At 39.4% G+C, this 19,290-nt stretch overlaps 1 protein-coding gene across 5 annotated transcripts in view; it reads right to left on the bottom strand.

The window, feature by feature from the left end:
• Positions 1 to 19,290, bottom strand: part of CTNNA2 (catenin alpha 2) — a 1,139,605-nt gene that overhangs the window by 716,809 nt on the left and 403,506 nt on the right. For all 5 annotated transcript variants that reach the window (XM_032243720.1, XM_032243721.1, XM_032243722.1 and 2 more), the window contains exon 7: positions 15,667 to 15,870. In XM_032243720.1, coding sequence (XP_032099611.1) covers positions 15,667 to 15,870 — 204 coding nt within the window. The remainder of the gene's footprint in view (positions 1 to 15,666; positions 15,871 to 19,290) is intronic.

The following is a 19,290-nucleotide window of genomic DNA, read 5'->3' as shown; positions in this document are numbered from 1 at the left end:
CCACCTAAACTTTATTCCAACTTATTTTATCTCACCTCTACTTTTATCCAAAAATCTCAACTCACTTTGAAAATGTGCTTTGATCAACTTCTCTTGATTCAACTCCTTGGTCAAGATAGGGTACAAAACAACCCTCTATATGTCTGGTTATTCCCCTGAACATAAAGATGGAAGAAACCAAAAACCTTGCTTAAAAACAAAAGCAAGTGGTGGCTGAAGATGGCTGATTGATTTAACACGCATAGGTATCACTGTTCTTTTCTGAAATTCCATTAATATTACCATAAAGCCATTTCCTTTTAAAGGCATTAATTCTAAGGACAAAGACAACAGAAGCAAACAGCAACAGTATTCTGAAAGCTGGTTTTAGGAAGAGGTGTGCTAGCCCATTTAGCAGGCCAGAGAAAGCCAAATCCTAAGTCAGCAATGCAGAAGCTCAGAACAACCCAATTTATACTGCAAAACTCCTCAACGCTGTAGAAATTTGAGAAAGCAGCTTCTTCTGGAGTAAAGAGAGGGAGAAAGGTGAGGTTTAAAAAGATGATTTGTTGAAACACTATTTAAAAAGCAGTTAGACCTCCAGGTTCATCCCCACTTCCAAAAATGACAGAATTTTCTTTTGTTAAAAAAAAGACTGAATCGTATTCCATTGTATGTAAGCACATTTTTGTTATCCATTTATCCATTGATGAACACTTGGGTTCCTTTCATATCTTGACTGTTGTGCATAATGGTGCAATAAACATGGCAGTGCAGAGATCCCTTCAACATACTGATTTCAATTCATTTGGATACATACCCACAAGTGGGATTGCTGGATCATATGGTAATTCTATTTTTAGTTTTTTGAAGAACTTTCATTCTGTTTTCCAAAATAGCTGTACTAATTTACTTTCTTGCCAACATGAAAAGACAAATACTATACAATCTCACTTTTATCTGGAATCTACAAAAGTGGATCCCATAGAAACAGAGTAGAGGAACAGTTCTAAAGGCTGAGCAGCGAGGGGGATGAGACATGGGGAGATGGTGGTCAAAGGGTACCTTTCAGTTAGACAGGAGGAATTCTTTTCGGTGATCTATTTCACAGCATAAAATAGTTACACAGTACAATAGTTAATAAGAATGTACTGTATATTTCAAAGTTGCAAAAAGGGATTTTATATCTGCTCACCACACAAAAAATGGTAAGTTGGTGAGGTGATGGATATGTTAAACAGCTTGATTTAATCTTTCTAGAATGTATACACATATCCAAACATCACATAGGACATCACAAATATATACAATTATTACCTGTCAATTTAATAAATAAATAATTAATTATTAAAAGCAGACCACCAGATCCTCTTTCCTATTCAAAATTGCAGGCAACTAGATGTTTATTTTTAGAAAAGGGCAAAAGTCAGATCTCTGGACAGATATGGCTAGCTGAGGGCATAGCTACTGCCTTGAGTCCTAGGGAATTATGAAAAAGTAAATATACTATCGCTGGTTGTTATGGTTATTGCCTCTACCATTGTCTCTTACAAGATGGACAGTCCCTACCTAGAGACTGAAGCCAAGAGAGTCTGCATCTTGAAAAATTCAATGGTTTGCTGCATTAGCACCCTACTCCTGCCAAAACAGACTCTTCTTTGCCCCTCTGTAAGGAATTCCGATGGCCATCCCACAAGGCTGCGGCTCTCTGCCTTCTATTTGGAGTATGGACAGGGTTCTGCTAGGATCTGTAGATTGGATATTTGTCCAGAGTCTACCATCTAAGTAACTGAGGGATTATATATGTATTTAGGAAAAGATCGGCACTAGGCAATGTAGGGCTTTAAATGAAGAAAACAGAATGTCAAAAATCCAATGTCGTGTCTAGATTCATTAATATATAATGCAAAGTAATGAAAAAAATCAAAGAGTGGCAATAAAGAGACCAGAAGACCTGACTTCAAAATTTAGTTGTATCTAAACATGTGACCCTGGGAAGGTCCTTAGTCATTTGTTTTACTGAAGATAGCTTGCTACTCATTTTCATCTAAGTAATCTGAAATCACAAAGCAAAGGCTTTAGGAAAATGAATGGTTATCCTCTGAGAATCTTGAAAGAACTGAAAAAAAAAAAGAGGGAAAAAGGATACGGTTTTATAAGTTTTACAAGTGGCTGAAAATAAACTAGTAGATGAGGAAAAGGGGCAACAGAAGAGGTAAGAAGCCTAAAATTAGGCCAATGATGAAAAAAAAAAAAAAAAGGCAGGAAGAGAAGCTCAGATAATCAGAATCTCTTTAAGTTTCTCATGGAAACAGTATTTACTATATCCATAAGATAACATGGAAAAAATGTACCTGTCTGTTTCGCAGGAATAATAGTGTGAAATTAATCACCAGACCACAGGACTGATTCCTCCTAACACCTAAGTGTGCAGACGAAATAATAAAAAAGGCCAATGTCTTTTTTTTGTTTAATTATTGAGGTGAAATTTATATAACATGCAAATGTTGTCTTCTTGATTCACTTTGAGGGAAAATGAGAAGGAAATATTGGCCTCCAAATGTCTTCACTAGTTCCATGGTAAGGAGCAGTGGAGGATAATTTTGAAGGTAAAGAGAAATAACAATAAATAACACTGCGAAAATGTAATTAAGAAAATGGAAAAAGGAAACGTATGATACCTGTCTCTGAATGCAGTTGATTACATCAGACGATTCTCAATGCTGGTGTAGTCCAAGGCTGGTACAGGACTGGAGGCAGGAGAATCCCCTGGGATATTTGCTAAAATAAAGCTTCCCAGCTCTTTCTCTGGAGATTTTGTCATTTTAGCACCAAGGCAGGATCCTGGAATATGTGTTTTAAAAAATCTCTGGTCAGGCGCGGTGGCTCATGCCTATAATCCCAGCACTTTGGGAGGCTGAGGTGGGTGGATCATGAAGCCAGGAGTCCAAGACCATCCTGGCCAACATGTTGAAATGCTGTCTCTACTAAAGATACAAAAAATTAGCTGAGCATGGTGGTGGGCACCTGTAATCCCAGCTACCCAGGAGGCTGAGGCAGGAGAATCACTTACATCCAGGAGGCGGAGGTTGTGGTGAGCGGAGATCACGCCACTGCACTCCAGCCTGGAGGACACAGCAAAACTCCAACTCAAAAAAAAGAAAAAAAAATTATTTTTATGTTGTCCTGATACACAGATATAAGAATTTCAAGAGCAGTCAGGCAAAACGTTCCTTCCTTTTAGAAACAGTGCCCTAGTAGAATAGTCACCAAAAGTACCGAGGACGAAAGCTCAATTCAAGGCATAAACTGGAAATGGCATAGCTCCGGGTTGATGCTGTTAAGTCTCTCAGCTGCATTCAAACCAGCAGAGTTAATAGATAACTAAGGTCAGCAATTAAGCAGTTAAGAAAGAGAATTTTTGAATAATCTGTGCAACTTGGTATTCTAGTTCTGACATATGATAACACAGTCCTTCCAAGAGTAAAATGGTCTTATAAATGGAAAAGTAGATGAGTAGGATGAGGTGTGTTTGCGAGTGGTGAGGTGAAAGTTTTTAGAAACATCTACCCTTTAGTTAGCATCTCACAGGGCAAGGTGCTGGTGAAGATTTGCTCTTCCATTTCTAAGGAATTCAAAGAAGAGGTTAGCTGTCCAGCTTCACGAGTCTCCTCTCATATTGTGAATGTCTAGGCTGAATAATACATAGCTCTATCATAATAATTTAATACATAATATCTATCCCCCTAAAGATATTTTACTTGATGATTTCTTACTAAAGAATTTATCCCCACTCACAAACAGAAAACCTGTTTTTAACCCATGCTGTATTAAATCAACTCTCGGTTTGCTACACTTACTTATTACATCAGGGGTTCCCTAACTTGGCTGCTCATAAGAATCAGCTGGGGTACTTGCTCAATTTAGAGCTCAGAACCCCCTCAGCAGGAGACTGTGATTCTGTAGTTGGAGCTGGGACTCTGCAAACAGAGTGCCTAATTTTTAAAAGCTAACCTGTCACCTTTCTCTTCTGTTGATTGGTCTCTTCAGGTATATATGCAAATTATTTTGTCTTCTAGGAAGTGATGAGTTAAGAAATTTCCAAAGTCCCCAGTCCAGCCTACAGAATGCCGTGAACTGAAAATAATCCAGCTCCTCCAAGCTCTCAGACACAACCTCAAGAGCTCATGCCCAAACAGTCATGCTGTAGCGACAGAAATAAGAGTGAGCATCTTGGTGGAGCTCTTTGAACTGAGAAACAAGCAAGTGACATGCTTTGCATCACTTTTATCTCTACTAATAGTTACTGGGATCATTTCATTCCTTTCTTGAAAGAATTAATGTGGCCTCTGCCAGGGCCTTAAATAAAGCTTTAACTGCAGTGAAAAGCCTGGGCACTGCATAGTGAGGCATGAAGAAGCCAAGCGTAGTTAACCTTAGCTAATGCACTGAGTGTTTTATCAGGTAGAGCAGAGAAAGATGATTAATCATTGGGTTCCACGATACGTGACTCAAAGTTATCAAAACATATGGGTTATGTTGTTTCTTTATTGTCAGGAGAAGAGGGGGATGAAAGGAAATTCATGTATTTATTCAAAGAATATTTATTTACAGTCTCTCATGTGCCAGGCTACATACAGCAGATACTGGGGATTGTAAACAATACAGCAACCCTCTTCATTGAAGGTATATTCCAACAGAGAAGAAGATGATAACCAAACAATCAGATAGTGTGATTTTGGAGTGTGACAAGTGTTATGGCAGGAATAAATGCACTGATGTAGTCAAGAGCAACATATTTGAGCTGAACCTTGGTGGGAGGAGGAGGAGCATCCATGCAAAATTTATGAAGGAATATTTTAATCAGAGAGATAGTAACTGCAAGGTACTTGATGTGTTCGAGGCATGGAGAGGCTTTAGAGATGTCACCAACCAGTGAAACACTCAGTTCTTAGAGTGTAACAATTTTCTAACTGAATAAAAAATAATAAGTCTCAGAGCTCAAGGCCACATTGGGGCTGAGCAAGGAGGGGCCCCAGCGAAGGAGCTTATCTTTGGAACAAGCCATTTGGGAACAAGAAATCCAGAGTTTGGATCTTCCTATGTACTTTGTTAATTCAAAGGGAAGGTTTTTCCAGGTTCATCAGTTTGATGGTGTAGTGCAGCCTGCTGCTCTCCCTGACAGTTGTGTGAAGTCTTCATTGAAATACCAGAAGGCTCTTCCAAAAAGATCAATTGTGCTGTCCAGGCATGTGCTGTGCAGACTGCCTTAACTAGACTGGCCAAATCTGATGACCTGGCTGTCAGCTATGTCAACAATCTCAGCTATACTAAGCCAGAGACAGCTCTTTCCTCACTCATAATATTACCTGCTCTCCCTCATCCCATTGACTGAACCAATTTTCAAGGTCTCAGCGAGGAGTCTGTTTGCAGGGAGAGAAACTAGCTAGAGTTCTAAGTGTGGAACTTAATTTTGCTGTTGAGGTAGACTTATTTCTATCTCCTGTTTCATTTGGCAGATTTTCTTTTCCCATTCTGTCACCAAGAAGAGTTCATTTAGAGAAGTCTGCTGTGGATAAAGTGAATGATATCCAACCAAAGGGTTGCTAAGGGATGACTAAGTCCCAGTCAAGAGTTTACCAACAGCACCAATCTGAATAGCAAAGGTCGGACACTCTCAGCTACCATGTTTCCTTCTTCCTTATTTGTCCAGGCTTGTGGCATACTAGGCTACCAAGGGGAGGATTGGCCAAGAACCACCTGCCCCACCCATTCAAGAAAAAAGCCCATATCACTCCACCATCACAGCTCCCAGTCCTGCTTTCCAAGTCTGCCCAGTCAGTGCTGACAGCCCCCTGTTCCTGCATCACAAGTCCAGTGCTCTCTTCAATTCCTTTAAAGTATTTTAGAATCTGTACCTAATAAATGCAAACCTGAAAGCCTTGTAGGGCTAATCCATAACCGGTTGTTTTTGCCAGCTCTCATTCATAATGGTTGATTTGGTTTTGCTTTTAGGGTTTCTGGAGGGTCAACTTATGATCTTTGTAACTTTGTCTTTGGAAATGCTTTGAGGCCCAGGTTTAAAGTGTATCCCTCTGGAAGGCATTGGTATTTGCTTCTACCAAGTACCTGGCAACCCACCACCCAAAATGCCTTTAAAATAAATTCTGGAAAAACTTTAGGCCATGTTGGAATCTAGTTTCTGGCCCTGATACTGAGTGATTATGGGATTGTGGTTAGAAATTTTTAGAGAAGGTGTTCTTGTTTTATCACTCGAAAGGCCAAGACAGCACACATTCCCATTTTTACTCTGTATGGAAGTTTTACTTTCTTAGATCAAACCCCAATGGTATCATTATCTGGGAATCCAGGCTTTCTACTGAGGCCCCTAATCGAAATGGCCATCTAGCTGGGTCACCAGGCTTTGTTCTTTGTACCTGCTGTTCTTTGTCCTGTTCTTTGCACCTAATGCCTCATTTAAAACCCAAGTCTAGGCCATGAGAAACCTGCAGGCGCATCTCCAGTTAATTACTTTCTTGTCATTTCTTTTCTCTTAGTAATTCCCTTACATTCCTGTGAGTTCATTCATGAATTCCAAAGAGTTTTTAAGAATTTCACCAGGCACTTAGTTGGAAGGAAGAAAAAAGAGGGAGGGAGGGAAGAGAGAGAATGCTGGGCTGCGAGGTAATGAGTCCAGGAAAGACATAAAAGTATCAATTGCTCAATACTGCTTTTTCACAATAATGAAGCCAACAGTCAGCTCCTGGAGTTGTGACCTTCAGTGCTCAGAATACATTCATTATGGAACGAACGCTGGGGGGCTCCTTTTGATGGCAAGCCTGTTTTCCCCAAATCCTCCTAATCAAGAGATAGCTGGCCAGTGGCCAAATGATTTGCTGATTGTCGATGTAACCATACTATATAATAAATGCATTGCTGGATCCCTGCTAACTTTAGGAGATCTCCATAAGAGGAAATCCCCTAAAGCAGAACTCTCGGCCTGGCATGGTGTTTGTTAATCTTCTAAAGCGCATGCTTTAAATGACTACTCTGAACCCTTCAGAACAAACCTAGGTTTCAAAAAAACACAGCTGCTGACCTGAGACCACCAACCCCATTCCTATGCTTAAGACTGAACATCTACAGACTCACAGTTTAGAGCTGTTAAAGAAGATCGCAGTAATAAAATACCCCAGAAATTTCCCCCATGCTTACATGAAATTTCCATCCTTCTTTTTTTTTTTAAAGACAGAGTCTCGCTCATCTTTCTTTCTTATCCACAGGAGCCAGAAATATCCCCACTTGCTTCTCTCTAGTAGAAGCCTAAGGAACCAATAAAAGGAGGAAGACACCTCATCTTCTGACTCAGACAAGCTTAACAAATGAGGTGAGATGTCTTCCTTTATTAAATCAAAACTTTGAGTACAACTTCTAGGAGTGCAGAGGCCTGGTCCTCTTATTGTTTACCCTCTGACTTCCCAGGACTATGAGTCTTAGTTATTTTTCCTCAAGTCCTCTAAAAATCTTCTAATGTTATAAGAAGGGCTTTCATTATGTCTTTTTCTGGCCTTGGCAATAATTATAATTAGTGTTCTCCATAGTGTGCTTGTAGGCAGGCCACAAGGGCAGACACATCTCTGGCAACTCGGGGACAAGCAGGGGAGTACCACACCCAGGGCAGACATATCCAGCAAAGCTTTCTATCCATCTATACTTCTTATGTCTGAAAAGACTTCAATAACCTTAGAGTATATGATTTTTAATTTGAGATTAATAAACTAGAACAGGGATTGAGAGCATTGGGGAGAACAAGGAAGCAAATACAAATTTTCTTTGACACTGAGCTTTCTGACTGCCTTGCTCTCATTTGATTTGCAGGCACCCCCATAAAGTGGGTCCTATTATTGCCACTTTACAGCTGAGAATGTTGAGGCTCAGGGAGTCACTTGACCTTGCCTAAGGTCATGTCACTTCAAAGTGATAAAACAGATTTGAGCCAAGGTAGAGATGGCAACAAGGCCCAAGCTTGTAACCTCTACTAAACCATCCATAATGGAGAGTCAGGTGGTCATGAAGAAAAGGCTCTTCTTCTCGACAAGGGGATGGTATGTAAGATTGCATGGAGAGCTGGCTTGATGATGCAAAGGAAACAAGTCTAGTTAATCCTAACTGTCCTGGGATCCTGTCGGTCATTTAATTGTATGTCCTGGGCTGATAATATGTAATAGAATATGTATACAACATGCCATGCTTTTTAAAGGACCTCAGTCCCCCACTTGAATAACCATCCTATACCTTGGGCACTTTAAGACCCAAGAAGAACTGTTATGCTCCCATGGGCCTGGATGTTATCTACATTTGTGTTCCAAAGTTATAATGGGTACTGTGTCCAGGGCACCCTAATGCCAACCAACTGTGCCAGTCTAGATCTCCTCCTGGAGCTTTTCAGAGCCAGTGCACACCTGCTTTGGGCCACACCTGAACCTGACACAAGCTTTCACACTCTCCCCATCATAATTCTACCAGAGAAGACGTCCAGCCAGAGTGACCAGAGATTCTCCCACTACCTGTGCCTGGGTCAGTGCCAGCCAACATATTCCTGCACGACAACCCTTGGTTCTCTAAGATACCATTACAGGAAACACAGCTGAGCACCATTAGAAAGGAAATATGATCATAACAATATAAGAAGAAGGAAGTAAGAAAAAATATGTTTGTGTTACCCTCTACCAGTTTCTGGGTACCTTTGGGAGGTACCCAGTACCAATAAGCATATGGCGAAATCTACCTGGAAATGCAGGCAAAGCCATGCTGCAAGAGAAGACAAAACACTGTTCTAAAGACTTCCACTCCAACTATATACATTTCCTTTGAAGAATAGATTCAAAGAATAGTTTTTCGCTTCAGAGAGAGGATTGGTAACATAGCTGTACTCTTGCAATATCTGAGCAAGAAATACCAATTAAAAGCAAATTTAAGGCCGAGTGTGGTGGCTCATGTCTGTAATCTCAGCACTTTGGGAGGCTGAGGTGGGTGGATTGCCTCAGGTCAAGAATGTGAGACCAGCTTGGCCAACATGGTGAAACCCGGTCTCCATTAAAAATACAAAAATTAGCCAGGCAAGGTGGGGCGTGCCTGTAATCCCAGCTACTCGGGAGGCTGAGGCAGGGAGAATTGCTTAAACCCCGGGAGGCGGAGGTTGCAGTGAGCCAAGATCGGGCCATTGCACTCCAGCCTGGGTGACAGAGCCAGACTCTGTCTTTAAAAAAAGAAGAAGAAGAACAAACAAATTTTAAAACTCTCTCTTCAAGGAAGTAAAAGTTTTGTTTGGCAAGTATACATGCACAGAAGAATCTGAAGCTCAAAATTAATAGAGATGAGGGCACTGAACATATGTGAAGACAGAGAAAAGGAAAGAGAAGAAAGGAAACAAGTAAGAAAAAGGCAAGGAAAACCTCCTTACCATAGGCAGCAATGTGGAATATTAGAACTCTTTCCCTTGAATGAAGCTACCAATCTCATTAAGGCAACTCTTAATTTTGCATTAGAATGCAGGGCCATTAGGAAAAGGTATGGGCGACATTAGATCTCCTATTGCCCACAATCATTTTCAAACATTGCGTTCTATATTGTGTTGTCGTACCTTTTAATAGATAAAGTTATAATCAGGCAAGCTGAATTCAGTGAATTGCATTCCCTGATCTACATAATAATAGGAAGGAGAGAAAAGAGAAGATCTAGATAATACTCAAAACAGATTTTGTGTTTAATCAACAATCAGCCTTATTCTTAAGTAATAAGAGCTACTCAGTCTTTTTCCTGCCTTCTCATATGGAAGAAGCGTGGCAGTACAGCAATTCCTACGGCAAAGTTATCTGATGACAGTGTCTTCAGAAGTATTCAATCTTTCTCTGGGATTTTAGATCGAACCCAAATTCTGAACTTGCCAACTAGTTCTGTGCCTCTCTTGGCAGTAATATACAGCCAATTTAAAGAAGTTCTGATAGATAAAAATCAGATTTATACACAAAATCAATATAATATAGAAAAATTGCATATAAGATTATTTCAAATAGAATTCCCAGAGGCATTCGAATTTTGTTTATATGGAAAAATCTGATTGCACAAGACTTTTCAGGGATCCCCTGAACCACAGAAACTGTAAAGCTGTGTCCTCGCTCCGTTCTCATTTTGTTTCTCAGTCACGCTTTGGGTCTAAATCAGAACTCTGTACTGCCGGCAGGAAAAGTCTTCCCTACTTATCTTTTCCAAAGCTCCTCCCTAAAAATACACTCAGAATGAATTGCCCCTAAATGATTATCACATATTCGTATAATAAAATGCTATGCAGCCAGTAAACATAAGGTTAGATAATGTTTATTGATATGGTAACGTATTCATAATATATTGAGTAAAGAGAATAGACTGCAAAACACCATTTACAAATGGGTCTATTTTATAAAAAATATGCAAGGTGTAACGTGTGTGTGTGTGTGTGTGCGTGTGTGTGTGTGTGTGTAAATATACCACTCCTATCTGCTCAGAAACATTGGAAAGGCATTTACCAAATTATTAGCATTGATTATTTTGGGGAATGAGATATTTTGTTTTCTTCTGTCTTTGTTTTTTGTTCCTTATAGTGAACATACATTTCTTTTCCACTATAAAAAAAATGTAAAAGCCACTATTCTCAGAGATCCCATGGCCTTGGATACCATCTCATGTATTATTCATCTAGTGTTGTGAAAGAGCATGCTAGAGCTTTGCTGTGTATAGGCCACAGAATCGGGCTGGAAATAACCTTTTCAGACCCTATTTTAGTCCTCGAATCCTCACAAGTGCCCTCCTTCAGGAACCCACTTTACGTTAAATTCTACTCTGTAACAAAGGCTATGACAATGCTTCAAATGCTTGTAGTATTGCATATGTTCCCATATCAATATGTCTTCATGTGCTTTCAATATCTTTACTATATTAATGTTTTATAAATTGTTAAACCCAGGGCTTCACTTAGATGCTTCAAGAGGTTTGAACAAAAAAAGTCAGATCCAAAATTTTTTAAAATACGCAATTGTAATTATTTTAAAAAATACAATTAAAAATATCTCTCACCATATTTTATAGCAGAGAACAGCAGCAAGTCATTATTTTATGCCAGCAGGATCTCTGCCAGTATTTGAAAATAGCTTAACTGTATGATTGTTTAAGAAAACTGTAACTCTAAATTCGTCTTTTAAAAAAATAGAGCTACACAGAGAGTCTATGCATATAAAATGGAAACAGGTTGTAGAGCACAAGACACAACAAGGACCAGGCACATCTGCTCATTGCAAATTCTTGTCAAGGTCTAACCGTGAATTGTGAGTAAAGAAGTAACACTTTAATGCAGCTCCTTATTGTTCTGCATTTACAGTTTTAGTACCTAGAATAAGTAGTGATTTTTCTCCTTATGGTTCTGCATTACAGTTTAATACTTAGAATAAGTATTAAATTTTTCTAGTCTTCTGTATTTATAAGAATGTGAACCACACTTAGACATTTTTGGTGATATAACATTGAAACAAAATTTTTCTACTTAACTCCCCTTTCAAATGCAGTCTATCTAGCAGGTTATCCAGGCATCGCCAAGAAAGCTATTTACAAATTGTTTCAACATCAGAGTAAATCAGAATTTCCTGTGCAACCAAATCCAACTGAAGATATCATATTAGTTGCAACTGATACAACTTTAACTGTCATTCAAAATGCAAATCATTCAAAATGCAAATAATGTCGATTTTATGTTCATAAAACAGACACATTCTTCTTACTAGTTACTTTATAAACAAATTTTATTTATAGTCAGTATTTGAATACTCTATTCCACTTCTACTGCTATCCACTGGCCCAAGAGAACATCCTTTCATGAATGTTCCGGAACTGAGGGCCTCCTCACCTGTCCTCCTGCTTTCACCGCTTTTGCCTTTGTGGTCTGTTCTCAACACCTGAATCACGGCATTTTTCACTCACTACTCTGCAATGGCCTCTGATTCCATTAGAATGAAAGTCAAATTCTGTGTAATGGTTCACCAGACCCTGCACAGACTAATGCCTTGGCACCACACAGCCGCCATCTCCTGCTACCCCCTACTCACATCAGCCACTCCGACTCCCGTGGTGCCTTAGACACACCAGGCACCCGTTCACAGCAATGCCCTTGACCTTGTCATCCCTTCTCCTCAAGGCCTCTTTGCTTCCTCACCCCTGAAAGGTCTTTGATCTAATGTCATCCTTTCAAAGTACCTTCCTAGGCTGTTCTTAATTACAGCAGTACCCAGTGTCCTCTACCTCCCAGGTTTTAGACTTCCTCTTTGCATTTATCACTGTCTGAGGTAACTCTTGTTCAGATCGCTTAGTATTTATTGTCTGTCTCCTCCCACAACAGTATAAGCTACAGGAGAGCAAGCAGAGAATTTTACCTGTTTTGCTCCTTCTGTATCTCCAGAAGCCTAGAGAGATGCCTGGCACCAATGGCCAGGCAGACAATATACATCTGTTGAATGAATAAAATATTCTAAATGTTTATTCATCGCAATAGTCTTATTAATATAACCCATAAAATGTTATGTTTATACTGCCACCAAAAAAAGCAACATAAAATTAAAAGTTCCCGAGGAAGTTTTATGTATTCATTATAATTTGGAATTATTTATAGTACTTAGCATAATACTTTAACCACCACACTGATGGCACTCATCCAAATTAACATCTATAGACCTCGCATGCTTTTAAGTCTCTCTCTACCCATTAGTCTTCACATATGTACAATAATAATAGTCTACTTAAAGGAGGATTATTTTTAAGAATATTTTCACTTTGGGTCATATCTTCAACTTGATAAAGCAACTTAAGGCTAGCCTAAACTTAAAGCTTTCCTAAAGGAATTCCAACAATCCTTCCTACCGCTGCCAGATCTGTGATCATAATTTTCACCACATGCCTCTGTTCACCCAGTCGTCTTCTCATACCACAGATTCTTTTAACTGCACAATTCTTGTTGACATCTTCAAGGTGCACACCCATGTTCATTAAGGAGGATGTACATTTGTGGAAATATCTAACACATGACTGATATCCTAATGAGCTCAATGGAAGCTATGTGGCTAAGTCATGGCCCCAGCCCCATGAAGACCCTTTTTCTATCAGATACGATACACAGCTTCTCTCCATAACCTCTGTCTCCCTCTGTGTCATACAATTTGGCATGTATATGATTTTAGAACAGCTTCAGCTAAAACAAGCATTATAAGTGGAATGTTCATCTGGGACTGATCAGGAGATTGTTAGAAAACAGAAATGTCAGTTATGCTGATTCTTAATTATTTTCAGTTTAACAACTTACTTGTCCTAATGATATTGCCTAGCACATTAGGACGAAAACCTGCAAGGTGTTAATTTGATAACACCTTTATTCTCAGAACTTACAAAATTGAAAGAGAAATATAGCAGCCCAGGAATGGTAGAGTGATTCACCAGTTGCTGTTAAGTATAACAGACTTTTCAGTCAAGGCATAGATGTGGATGTGTTTTTGTATTCATATATGATATATCAAAATAAATACAAATTGTGCAGCAGTATAAATAAGTGACTGGACTCATTTGAAGGGATTATGAAGATGATCTGACTGCATCTAATTCTACCTTGATATCACCAAAGAAATGTGAAATTCAACTAAATGTTATATAGTTTACATAAATGTCAAGTCTGACGTGTTTTATTTCAGACTTTGATCATGACGTTTCAATGTGAATAGAACTTGCGCGTTCTGAAATGTAAGCACTATACCCATTGATACATTGTCTGTAACCATGTCAAAATAGGAACTAAGATTTCAATAAAGCACAAAACATTCCTGTATCACAAGCCTGTGAACCAAAATCAAAATTGCCTGGGGTCAATAAAACACAAAAATCCATCAGCTCTGCTGATCTGTATGAGCCTACACTGAAAGTAGTTGGCAGGATTCTAGACACCAAACTGAAAATTACATGCCACATCTTGATCAATTCTTATTTAATCACGTTCAGTAATTTCTATTTACAGGAACACAATTTAGATCGTAAGCATCATTGTTATCTGTGTAGTTTCTACTTCCTTCTTTGGCAGTAACTATTCATTGATAGAACCACTAGTGTGCCTTAATGTAAATCCAAATTCCAGATCCAAGTAATTAGCCCTTTGCTATGTTGTTAACAACAAGAGCAACAGCAAACAGACTGGGTCTCAAAGTTTATAAGCATTCTTTGTTGACACATCTGCTATTGAAAAGATGCACTCAGTCGGGAGACTGTGATCAACATTTCTAGCTGTACTCTGTAATACCCATAGATCAAAATTATAGAAAGTGTTGGTCATCCAGGGTCCTAAACAGATGTCCTCATAAGCAGCTGGGTGCCACATGATGGATCCACATTTTATTCTTTATATGCTGAAAATGGCCAAGTCTTCCAAAATCAAAGAATTTGAAGGTTCATGGAAAGGAAACAGATTTTGGTTTTTTTAGTTTGTAAGGTTTTTTCATGGACATCTTTTTGCTTTCTAAGTAATTTCTCTGGAGGGTCTGCAGGATGAGCACTGCTATGTCAACACTGACTCCTTGCTTGCATGTCTGTTGGCTGCATATTTTTACTCATGATGGAGTGGAAAGGTGCTGGAGGGAGAGACACAGAACGGCCGCCTGTCTCAGCATTGCCTCAGTGTGTTCTAATAGTACCCAACATGGACTTCAATAGCTGTGAACAGATTTTCAGTGTCCCTGGTTCCCTACTTGGTCGCCATACAGGGCATTCCTTCAAAACGTAATATCAAGACTTCGCTTTATCTACATTTCTTTTCCCCAATTTCTGCTGAGTTCTCTCAAACCAGAAAGTCCAGGAAAGGGGGAAGTACAGATCATTCACTGTTGCAAGCTCTGGGCTTCGTCTCAGCTGAACGAATGTAGCAAATCAATACAGCCATAATTTAGTGCCTTTCAAGGCAAAGAATGTGAGTTTCATCACCTTCTTGCAGGTTACAGGTATACAGAAACTGTTACACTTTATAACTATAGGAGAGGATAGCTATTATGTGCCAAAATTAGATACCACTCATACATACCTATTTGAAAACTTAGAGACTCCCTCTTATAAGCAATTCCTGACTATGCATCAATAAAACACCTGCAAGTTTTACTACAGATAGAACTTTTCCTTAAATAACCCTATTCACACACTTTTTAAACCTGGTAGATGTATTAATGCCTCTTAGGGCCTAAAGATTATAGCTATCTTTAGGTTTGAAAGTGCTCTTTGTAACAGAGGACTTAGTATATCCTCACTTGTTTCCATCAATCATCTACCTTTACCAATTGAAATCTTACCTACCTCAAAATGCGGCCACTAAAATGATCCAAGAAGAAATCAGCCAAGTAAAAAGTGAAAGAGCTCATTCGCCATCAATGTGTTCCACATTAAAACAAACAAACAAACAAACAAACAATGCATTCTGAAACATGACCGCGCTCTCCCAAAGCAGTTCTCTGGTTTCACCTGACTCTCTCTGGTGAACACCTGTCTGTTCTCTTGTCCTGCTATCCATGCTTCCAAAAGAGCAACACGACTGCAGAACAGAATCCACCGAGACACGAGAATGGAGAGCCCAAGACTTACATTATTCATGTACTCGCTGAGCAGGTCCTGGAGCGCCTGGCGCACGGCGTTGCACTCCGCCACGATCCTCTCGCGCCGGTCGTCTCGCGTGCAGGAGGAGTCTGCCATCAGCGCGGCGCCGCTGATGATGCTCTCCAGCCTCTCCTCCAGGGACGGCCGGAACCTGGCCTCGCTGAACGTCATGGGGTCCAGGATAATCTTATTCTGAAAGGATCACAATGAAAACAAATCAGCGGAGAAGAGAGGTCTGCCTTTGCACCCTGTTTTGAAACCAGCAATATCTGAGGCAAGAACAAGAGTCCCCAAGGAGGAGAAACTGGTTACTCAAATTCTAAAGTGGCCTTGACAAAGTATTAACTTTCTGTAGATATTTTGTCCTAAATGTAATCTTCAGCTTGAAAATAGCACATCTTGCTTGAAGAATATGTTCTTGGCAAAGGCTATCTCAACGGAAGAGCTTTCAAATAAGATTATGATACTTGTTCGGCATTTTAAAAACACGTAGCCTTTAAGGAAAGAGCATTTCAGTGTAATACTTTGGGGAAATATAATTAGAGCTAAAATATGATAAATAATCAACATCTTTTTTTTTTTTTTCTTTTTTTTTTTTTTTGGGACTTAGTTTTACTCTTGTTACCCAGGCTGGAGTGGCACGATCTTGGCTCACCGCAACCTCCGCTTCCTGGGTTCAGGCAATTCTCCTGCCTCTGCCTCCTGAGTAGCTGGGATTACAGGCACGCGCCACCATGCCCAGCTAATTTTTTGTAGTTTTAGTAGAGACGGGGTTTCACCATGTTGACCAGGATGGTCTCGACCTCTTGACCTCATGATCCACCCGCCTCGGCCTCCCAAAGTGCTGGGATTACAGGCATGAGCCACCGCACCCGGCCAAAAATCAACATCTTAATTATGCATTAGCTGTGAGAAGCAGATAGTCCCATGGCAGGATGCCTTTTGAAACTTGGGCACATAGCACCCAACAGCCATAGTCAGTACAGACTAATTTATCACTGGGAACTGATATCTTCTACATCAAAGCTAGTTTTCTAGAAAAGGATTCTTAATGTATGTATGAGGCTTGTCACAAATAACTGACAGTGTCCTTATAAAGGTGTTTACATGTATTGAAGAAGCCTATATAAGAGGAAAATAGAGATATTTCCTAAAAGGAAGGCATCACATAGAACATGAGCTTAGCATTTCCCCAGGCAAGTTTGAGGGGCCTGAAAACATAAACAGAGATGCCCAGAAGTAGATGGAAATATGCATCCAAAATTCAGGAGATATAACAATCTTTATAGGGATCTGGTAAATGTCAGGGGTATTTGGACACCAAAGTAATGAATGACATACTAGGAAAGTAAACAGAGCAAGAAGAGCAGGTCAAAGAAGACCCTGTGAATTATCCATTTCCAAGGGTATACAGAAGGACCAGAATCAAAAAGGAAGACAGAAAGGGTAGTCGGAAAGATAGCAACAAAACTTGGAAAACTCCCAGCAAATAAGGAGAGTACAGAGTGTTGAAGTACATGATCATTAACTGTGTGAAGTCTAGAAGCAAAGGCGACATTGACAAAAGGCTAGTGTCCTTCGGGAAACCTTTTCAGCCTGAGGCAAAGAAGTTCATTCCAGCAATGATAATCAAAGTAGAAAGGCCTGCTGCAGGAAATGGTGTGCCTATCTTCCTTGGGGGGTGCACTCTCTGAGGTCCAAGAACTGGAGCAGCAATGATGTGGTGAATGGTCTTCCAGCTGTAGAATATTGTGGTCCAAGTGCCACTCTGTTATTGTTTCTTTCGATGTTCATTAATTTTAAAATATTTACCAAATTTAAAGAGTTGTTAGAAAAGAACAATTTACCATATTTACAAATACAATAAGAAATGCAAATGAGAATAGGTATTCTATTGCTAACCTGCACCTGTGAAGACCTACTATATGCCTACTATAGTACTTAATGCTAAAAAGAAGGGGAGATAGAACATGCTTTTATAATTTTTTTATTCTGATGTAGTATATACAATAACTGCTTAAGTTATTACAAAGTTAAGACCAGCTGTGTGCTCTGGGAAAGTTTGTTGTAACCCTCCAAAGCATCCTAAGGTATTTGTTCAGGTTGTGCTTGGAAACGTCTGGGCTCCAATTCTTGGATTTCTGTTAAAATGCAACTCTCCGTAGCAGAGAGATAGATCCTTTGAGCACATGCTGAGATCTTAAGGAATGAGGGTAGGCAGGCCGGGTATTAGAAAGAAACAGGTACAGACCAAACACAGAACAGGTCTGAAGTCTAGTGGAATCTTCAATTTTTTAGAAAACCACTAATTGGTTAAAGTCCCTTTTCAGTTTAGAAGACAGATGCATGAAGTCTTACAGATAAGACAGCTGTTCTGTGCCAGCTTGGCACGACGATCACTCTCACATTTGTACTCTCTTATATCTTGGAAAGGGGATGAAAAAGGGATGCTTACTTAACCCAAAATGTGCTACTTGGGTTTTGCCCTTTGTGCCTTGGTTTTAGGCACAACTGTTCAGTGTCAAAGAATCACGTGGAGGCTGCAATACAGTGGATGTCCTACAGGGTTAATTATTACAGGTGAAAATCACAAAGGAAAGCTGAGAGGGGAGCACAGATTCTCCTGCTATACGTACTGGTGCTGTGTCTGCAATGTCTCGTTCCAGGGGCATCCATTGGAACTCTCTCTCTTTCTCTCACATGCTCTCTTTTTCTTTCTACTGTCTTTCTGTTGATGTATTTATGATGAATATATGTACGTGTGTGTGTGTGTATACATATACATATACATACATATATATATACACACACACACACATATACACACACATATATAATCCATATAATATACATTAAGAAAGGATATTCTAGTTGAAGAAATATCTGGTCAAACTATAACTAGACTATCTTACTTATAAAGATTACTGATTCTCAAAGACCTATTTTATAGAAAACCATATTCACATAAAACAATGAAAACTATATGTTCTTCTTTAAGATTTCAGGAGACACTTCAGAATCATATACTGGCTTTAGAATAGATGTTTATTGTACTTTAGGACTAAACATGTAAAGAAGTACAAATGTGATGGAAATATGGGGAGGTAAATTTGAACTCTTCAGTAAGGACAATTGTAAAACAGGTTCTCTGCTGTAGAGAGAATGTACTACTTTCATTAGAATACTATTTCCTAAATCATTTTCTATGAGACACTGAGCTTAGAGATATAATGTTTTGATGAAAAATAAGGTTCCCTGGCCAAATATGTTTTGGAAATACTGCATGACCTACAGCAAATTATCATATGAAATGCTTTGGGGAGCTCTGCATTAAAGGAGTCAGTTCACTGCAGCATTTCCCAAATCTATTCGGGCATAGAAAGTGCTGCTTTTAAGATGCATGAATTATCTATGAGAACCAAAGGAACACACTTTGGGAAATGTGGCAAGAGAGACTTTGGAGTGTCAGCCAATTGAGTTTCCTACCTGCCATGGCCTGGGGCTGTTTTAAAAGTAAAAGCCTGAAACATTGAGCTTGACAAACTCTGCATAAAAGTTATACCATCCATCATATTTCTAATGGAATTATTCATTATTTATAGATCACAAGGG

This window comes from Sapajus apella, unplaced genomic scaffold, assembly GCF_009761245.1.
Source record: "Sapajus apella isolate SASKATOON/1434 unplaced genomic scaffold, GSC_monkey_1.0 scaffold52, whole genome shotgun sequence".
NCBI lineage: Eukaryota > Metazoa > Chordata > Mammalia > Primates > Cebidae > Sapajus > Sapajus apella.
This window is presented reverse-complemented; position numbering and strand designations above follow the sequence as displayed.